At 37.8% G+C, this 8,556-nt stretch overlaps 1 protein-coding gene across 1 annotated transcript; it reads right to left on the bottom strand.

Annotated features, from left to right (window-relative positions):
• Positions 1-2,255: 2,255 nt before the first annotated feature.
• On the bottom strand, positions 2,256-7,893 carry LOC121790920 (calcium-transporting ATPase 4, endoplasmic reticulum-type-like). The gene is made up of 9 exons (XM_042189012.1): positions 7,682-7,893; positions 6,084-7,529; positions 5,681-5,753; positions 5,475-5,596; positions 5,079-5,360; positions 4,589-4,972; positions 4,252-4,361; positions 3,165-3,393; positions 2,256-3,086 (listed from the first exon to the last, which is right to left on the bottom strand). The coding sequence occupies exons 2-9, from the start codon at positions 7,491-7,493 to the stop codon at positions 2,505-2,507; spliced, it is 3,192 nt and encodes a 1,063-aa protein (XP_042044946.1). The 5' UTR covers positions 7,494-7,529; positions 7,682-7,893; the 3' UTR covers positions 2,256-2,504.
• Positions 7,894-8,556: the final 663 nt, after the last annotated feature.

Raw genomic sequence — 8,556 nt, forward strand, 5'->3', positions numbered from 1 at the left:
ATATAAATAATTTAAATCATAAAAATTTAAAACTTCTTTGAGAAGTCAAGTTAGAAAATTTTTATTATCCAATAATCACATTTTAGTTGATTACTTCTTTCTTCAATTTGATTTCAGACCATTAGCATAACTTGATATACATGACCAAAGACTAAATGAATTTTTAATATTGGAAATAATAAATTTCTTACTTCCCGCCACATATACGTATAAAAAGTAAATTATAGCTTAATATAACAATAATATTTTATGCATCTTGTTTGTTTTAAATAATGTGACAATTTACTCTACTCTTTATTTTAAGAAGTTATACAAACTTTATAATTTAGATTCAATTTTAAATATATATAATTTCATCTTATTCCGTAATTTAATCTATAAACTTAGTACTCCCTCCTTCTCATAAAGATGTCTCACTTTTCTTTATAGTTTGTCCCACTAAAGATGTCATATTTCTAATTTTAGAAAAAGTTCTCTCTCACAATAATATAAATATTATATTTTCTCTTTCCACCTAACACACAAAAACCTCTTAAAATCCCCTGTCATCCCAGAAGTGTGGCATCTTTTGTAGGATGGAGGGAGTAGTATTGTTTAATTAAATATAGAATAAAAATTATAAACATCATATATTTGTGTTGCCGTTTAACTTGTGAATTATGTGTTGTCGTTTAACTTGTGAATTAATTCGAAGAAAAAGTATTGCAATAACCGGTTAAATCTCAATTTTAACCCGAAATATAAATGGAAGGCAAACTAAACTCTCTAGAACAATTCCAATTTTAACCCAAATATAAGACTAATCAATAAATAAATTTAATAACTTAATTATAAAAAAAATTAATGGTAGTGCACTATTTAAATGTGTTTCAAAACTTCTTCAAGAAGATAGCATTTTATTGGACCATTATTTGTCTAATTGTTTTTTCCTTCAAAAATTAATTAATTAATTATTTTCATATCTAAAAATACTTTGGAAGACTCAAAATAAAGTACAGAAATAAAAGACACTTGATCTTTCCATTTTTCCTCTAAAAAATGCGCCAAGGTCTTTTCACCTTAGATTATGATAGATGTTGATAGATGTCATGCGGAAGCAACAACTCCTGGGAGTGCCGGCTCGACAAAGCCCGCTTCAAATGAGGATGTGTACATCCCCCACATACCCTAAAACCCGACATAGTCTTTGTCCCAGATTCTGATGTCCATCGAAGACGTCGACCCTGACGACCATCATCCCTACTCCCTGACTGAGACGGAAAAATTGGGCCACGTCGGAGGATCCGGTTGTGGGAACCCAACAAACCCGTAAGGGATCGCCTCATTGTTCCTCCCGAGCTAGAGTTGGGCATCCGGAAAGTAAATAGTCTTATTGTGGCTCATTCTAGCGGAGACTTAGATGAGTAAAAACTCTTTTTGTATAATTTTTTAATCCTTTTTGAGGAAGAAAACTATCCCTACAAAATTTTACTGTTGAATGGATGCTTATTTCAATTATTCAATTGCAAATTTGGAATAGGTAACGGTATGTAATCTGGCTTGAGTGTAGCTAGAATTATGGAGTCAATATAGGTGGTTGTGTAAATGAAAGTTGTCTTGGGTTGTCGTTTTCTTTTAGGAGAAGGTCCATAGGAGGTCTCCTATCTCATACACTTTCTCTATCTCTTTTCTTCCATCTATGTCTAATTGATCTAGCTTTCTATGGGTTAGATCTTATCCTTTTCTTGTTAATTTGAGTTGTACGAGAGCAAACTCGGAAACACAATTATGGATCTAGCTATGAAGACTCGCATCTGAGTTGGTGGCTAAGAAAAAGTTTAGAAAGGTGTTCTAGGTGATGGGATGAATCTTGCATACAAGAGAGGCTAATTTGGGATCCCATAGCAACATAAATCGAGACACTTCCACCATGGCCATCTGGTCTCTTTACTAGGTTACAACAATGAAAAGAACGTGACGATTCGAATGAGTACATTCACATATAAGACTCGAATTTCCCAAAGTTTATCATGGAGCAGCTGGGGGTTTACAAGATGAAAATCTCATGGCTAAGGTAGAAGATTTCAGGCTATCATTCCAGATCACCTTTCTCAATGGCCAGTTTGAGAGATTGGGCGATGAATGATTTGCGTAGCTTCCGCATTTCGCTTTTCTCTTGTTAAGTTTGTGTGGTTGCTCATGTATAAGTACAAATATACAAGTACTAAGAAATTATGTCCAGCTAGGCAGCCTCCTTCATTTAAGATGCCATAACATGAAAAAGGACAAAAAGATTAAATTATAAGTGCTTCAACCAAATGTCTGTAACAAGTTTGCCGTAAATTACAAGGCAAGTCACCGGGTTAAGATCTAGTTAAAACCCTATATCTCAAAGTTTTGCACTCTCTAATCAATCTCCAGCAAAATCAGGTAGGCCATTATTTCTATATCAAGGGCGGAAGAAACGGTGGTGTTTATCACCATTTCAGCTCTGAGTTTCGGCATTCAAATCGTCATCTGCATCCTCATTCTGCCTTATGCTTGGAAGATCTTCTTGCGTCTGATCTCCTGACCCCACTTGTACATCTGCCCACAAACTTCAGAACCTCGTCTATTAATATTACCGGTAGAGCCACGGCCAACACCAACAGCCACTCATTCACGCTTAGAGGCACAATGCCGAATATTTGAGCAAGGAAAGGCACATAGAGGATTAGGAAGTGCAACCCAAACGATATTGACATAGCTATGAGAAGCCAAGGGTTGACCCATGGAGGCATTGTGATGAGACTTCCATCCTCAGATAGAGCATTCAGCGAGTTGAACATCTCAATAGCAACCAGCACTGAGAGAGAGAGAGTCATAGCCTTTATTTTCCCGGTCTGGAAGTAGTCGCATGGATTCTCAAATTTGAAAACTTGATCCCCGGCTGTGAAAGGTGAGGCCGTAAAGTTCTGCCAGGTTTGGCACTGTCCCCAGTTAGCTAGCTGAGAGTATGTTACGAGACTGTGCCCATCTCCACTGAGATCAATGCCAAGGAAAGATGATTGGGTATACCAGATAATGAATACTCCCACAGTTGCTAAACCAACATAAGATCCAATTACCTGTTTCAACATGACAGTAGCTATATAAATGTGCATCTTGCATGAGAAGACAAAGTTCAAGGCAATGACGGTACATACCAAGTAGCGAAACAAAATCCATGGACTGATCAATGAATCATCACTTCTTCTAGGTGGTTTCTTCATTATATCCTTGTCAGGTGGATTAAATCCCAAAGCAGTAGCTGGTGGTCCATCAGTTACCAAGTTAACCCACAGAAGCTGCACTGGTATCAGGCCCTCCGGAATGCCTATGGCAGCAGTTAGAAATATCGAAGCCACTTCACCAATATTTGAGGAGATCATATATCTGTGGTCAATGAAACAACTATAAGTGATACTCTGTAGTAAGGACGACAAGGAGCATGTCATCATTACAAAGTGAAAAACAGAACACCTGATTGCAGTTACTACACTTGATTATCTGACAGATGAATCTAGAAACTTATTTGAACACAGCTGTCTTTCGAAACTAACTTAAGAGAATAATACATCAAATAGCTTGGAATAAGCTTAAACATCAACCAGATGCAACCAGTGTGCTTTTGTTTCATCAGTGCCGTTGTAATTAAAGTAACTATACAAACAAAACAAAGGAAGATAAAAGCTAATGTTGTAGCTCATGGAAACCATAATTTTTTAGAAATGAAATTTTATGTTGCACAAATATCTGAGATTTCAGATCATCTACATATGGGAAAGTACAAATCAAGTTCCCGAATAAGCAGCACTAGGACCAGAAATGATGAAATCTCACTTCAATGGAAGTACCTTAAAATGTTCCCAGTTGGAAAATACATATTAATTACTGTAACGCAATAATTAACAGCCCACACTCTCTAGGTATATTCAACAATCAATCATACCAATTTCCATTCCCAGAGCTATAAAAATGGTTAGGAAAGGCAACATGTAAGGAGATCATTAACCATTAAAAAGAATTAGAAATTATAGTTTAATCCAAAATAAATTAAAAACCAGACTTCCATATTTGAACCTTCAGCCTCATCTTTATAAAAACCTATAATTATCCACAACCTGACTAACAAGAGACTGAAACATTCAGAACAAATAGTTGATATTAAAAACGGATCCTATCAAGAGAGGAAATCTGAGAAGGTCTATAATTTCTAATGTAATTGAAGCAAATAAATTGAATAATTGTTACCTGATGAAAGCCTTCATGTTATTGTAAATGGATCTGCCTTCACCAACAGCAGCAACTATTGTGCTGAAATTATCGTCAGCTAAAACCATGTCAGACGCTTCCTTTGCAACCTACAGGAAAGAGCAGAATGAGTGATTAGAAAGGATTGAATAATTTGTTTCTTGCACGGAAAAAGTATGAACTTATCTGGATTCCTAAAATTATGTAACAGTTTCAAGAGACATTTTCAATGTAGTAGTATTAACAGCTCTTCCAAGTTGCAGAATTTTATAAGTCTGTTGACTCTGATCATATCAAGTAGCATGCATTATTTAGGAATTTTATAGAAAGTGTTCACCTCTGTTCCAGCAATTCCCATTGCAATTCCAATATCTGCCAATTTCAGCGCAGGTGCATCATTAACTCCATCCCCAGTCATTGCTACAACTTCACCAGAATCCTTGAGCAACCTCACTATATCTTGTTTATGCCTTGGTTCAGCTCTTGAGAAAAGAAGCCCTCCACTTTGACTTAAATGTGATTGTTTGTCACGGCTTGAGAGTTCCATGAACTCTTTTCCTGTTAAGCTCCTTGAAGTGATATTTTCATGGCGACCAAAAACACCTATATCACGACAAATTGCTTCTGCTGTTTCTTTGTTATCTCCTGTAATTACCATAACCCTGATTCCAGCTGTTCTACAATTGTCAATTGCTTCAGGGACTTCTTTTCGCGGTGGATCCTTAAACAACATAAAGAATGTCACTGTTAAATCATAAAGATTATAATGACATGTCAAGGTAGAGCTAAGGAGAGAAAAGTTGAATCATAATAACAAAAAAACTCACTCTTAAACCAGCCAAACCAACAAACACTAATCTGCTCTCAATTGAGGAATAATTCGCAGGGTTCAGTAAGAGCTGATGAGCTGGATGGTCTTCATCACCATTATATGTAGCAAATTCTGGAAGGTCATCCTTGTATGCAAAACCCAGAACTCGTAATGCACTGCTTGACATTTGATGCAGACTTTTCAATATAACTTCCTTAAACTCTTTATCCATTTGTACAATAGATCCATCAAGCAATTGCACAAATGAGCTTCTATCCAATAGTGTCTCCACTGCACCCTGCAAATATAAAGCCATACAAGAATCAACATCAAATCTTAATTAAGTCTCTCTATCAAGCAGGATCAGATAACTTGAAAAATAGAGCATTAGCAATGGGGGAGAAAAGCCTACCTTTACAAGCAGTGTCTTTTTTCCACTACGAGAATTCACAATAACACCCATGGATTTTCTATCTCGATCAAACTCAAGGGTAGCAATTCTCTGCTCGAGTTTACTCCATGCGTAGGAGCACCCTAGTTATTCAATTTCAAATTTCAGATGAGGCCTATCCCAACAAATTGCAGATTGATTCTTTCTAGCACAAAAAATATACTCACTTAAAACGCCATCATATCCAGAAGACTGTCCAGAAGCTATTTCATTAGGGAGGCCCATTTTCTCAACCAGAACCTGATAACATAATCAACTCATGCAATATTATTCATCAAGGTATGAACACGAAGTTACTTTCCAGTTAGTAAGAAGAAAAAAGTCAATAATACTACCAAGGAAATTCAGAAACATTCACAAAATGAAAAATATGAGCAGAAAAGTTTCCAAAAAGGAAATTTAACTTTCAACTGCCCAAACTGGGGAATATTACATTGCGCAGCATGTTACTAACTGTACCAGTGAATAGATTTGGAAGCATTGTTGTATGCTAATTAATAAGCTGGAAGAAAGTATTGTCAATTTAGTGCAGAAAGACATCACGAAAAAACTATTTAGATAAATAAATACCTTAAGAGCAGCTTCAGTTGGCATTCCATTGGCCACATAATGTCCAGATTTTTCTTGGCCAGCTTTTTCCACATCGGCATCATTGCAGATAGCAGCAATTTTTGCTATCATTTGAAGATTAGAATCTAATTGACCCCCTGGCCAGTTCTGTATTTTCCCATCGAATGGATCATAACTAGTTCCTTGCACATCAAAGGATCGAACATCATGGGGCTTGGAACTCATAGCATAAAGCTTAGACACTGCCATCTGATTGGTAGTCAGAGTCCCAGTCTTATCAGAGCAAATCACTGTGGTGCAGCCAAGAGTTTCAACACTAGGCAACTTGCGAACAAGGGCATTCTTAGCAGCCATCTTACGTGTGCCAAGTGCCAAGCAAGTTGTAATGACTGCAGGCAAACCTTCGGGAATAGCAGCAACTGCTAATGCCACGGCAATCTCAAAGTAATAAGTGCACTTCTCAAAAGAGAACTTAAAGTTCCTTGGCCACCCATTAACAATCTCCCAAGAAAGGAAGTACTTCACATTAATCAGCCAAACCAAAGTGCAGATCACTCCAATGATGGCAGTTAAAAATTCTCCAAATTCATTCAACTTCTTCTTCAAGGGTGTATCGTCTTCACTCTGAGACGCCTCGTGAATCTGAGAGTGCACCTTCCCTATCTCTGTATTCATCCCAATCTGAGTCACCAAACAGATACAGTTCCCATTCACCACAGTAGTCCCAGCAAACACCATACATTTCTTCCCCTGAATGTCGACGTCCTCTGAAACAGCCTTGGTAGTCTTACTCGCTGCCTCACTCTCACCAGTCAATGAACCCTGTTCAATCCGGAGGGTCGAGCTGATTAAGCTTAACACCCTCATATCTGCAGGAACCTTATCCCCAACTCTCAACTCAACAATGTCTCCAGGAACAAGCTCCTTCGCCGGCAAACTAGCAACCCTTTTACCTTCACGAATAACGGTTGCATGCTCTGACTGTATTTCCTTCAACGCCTCGAGTGCTTTCTCAGCATTGTTCTCCTGCCAAACACCAACGATGGCATTGACTATCAATATTAAAAATATAACCAGAGGTTCCACAAAGGCTGTGATCTCCATCTCCCCGCCTTCGTCGCCATCATACCACGCCAGCACAAAAGAAACCACCGCCGCAACCAATAAAATTCTAACTAACGTGTCATTGAACTGATCCAGAATCAACCTCATAATTGAAGGCCCGTCGTGTTTCTCCAGCTCATTAAGACCGTAGATCTGCCTCCTCTTCTCCACATCATCACCCGATAATCCATGCTCCTTCCTCACTTGAAACTTCTCCTCACACTCTCTTACATCTTTCGACCACGCAGCGTAATAATCCCCTTTTGGCTCCTTATCATCACCGTAATTTTGTCCTCCCTTCCCCATGAGGCCACAAAATTAAATCACCCGACGAAATACAACCTAAAAAAGCAAAAAGAAAGGCATGAACAACACGACATAATTCCGATTAATTAACAAATAGACTAAATCGAGATCCTACACTGAGCAATTTCCAGAATCAAACTTCAAAAAATTAAACAAATAACCTACATTATCTATTAACTCAGACTCACCAGCTCGGCGGCTGCCGGCTTGGTTCGAAATCGCAGCTACAGTAGTGAATACAATGGTGTAGAATTGGAGAATGGAAGAGTGATAGGTTAGTAGCGCAGGGTTTGAAGTTTATGCGTCTCTAGAAACTGCATCAATGGTGGAGTGCGTTTTAATCAGTGTGTGTGAGAGAGAGGGTGGGGAGGAGGAGAGAGAAAAAGCAGAGATGTGCTGCCCTTGTTATATTTAGGGGATGGGATCCCCTGCTGTGGTGGGAGCACAGCAGGGGCGGCTGCTCCTCACAAAAAACATTTTAAATTTTTTTTTTTTTTTTTTTATAATTTGAATTAAATATTAAAATATTTGTATGGGAGAGGCACAGCAGCCCCTGCTGTGCTCCCACCACAGCAGGGGATCCCATCCCTATATTTAGAGCATCCACTATAGCGGCCTTCTCCAATAGCCAAAGCCCTTTTATTTATTTTTTTCTTTTTTTTGTTACAGCCCCTTTTTTTTATTCATAACCCTAATTTTTTGTTTCTGCCATTATAGGCGGACAATTTCAATAGTCCCGAAATTTTATAATCAATTTTCATTTAAATTTTAATTCAATTATAAGTAATTAAATTTATCGGATTAAACGTAATTATAAAAAAATGGCTATAAGTGAAGAAATTAAAATTAAACATTACATTTTCGTCGTATTAAAATGGGGGTAAAATTATGCAACGAAATATTAATATATTAAACATCATAATATTCAAACTAGGCCGACACCTCCCCTACGTGCCCAAACTTCTTCAACCAAATCGGCCGAGAGTGTGGTATGTGCCGTGCTCCTGCGCATATCACTGAAACGTTGGATCAAATATTCATTGCTCTGTGGTACGCCCATCTG

This window comes from Salvia splendens, chromosome 2, assembly GCF_004379255.2.
Source record: "Salvia splendens isolate huo1 chromosome 2, SspV2, whole genome shotgun sequence".
NCBI classification, from domain to species: domain Eukaryota; kingdom Viridiplantae; phylum Streptophyta; class Magnoliopsida; order Lamiales; family Lamiaceae; genus Salvia; species Salvia splendens.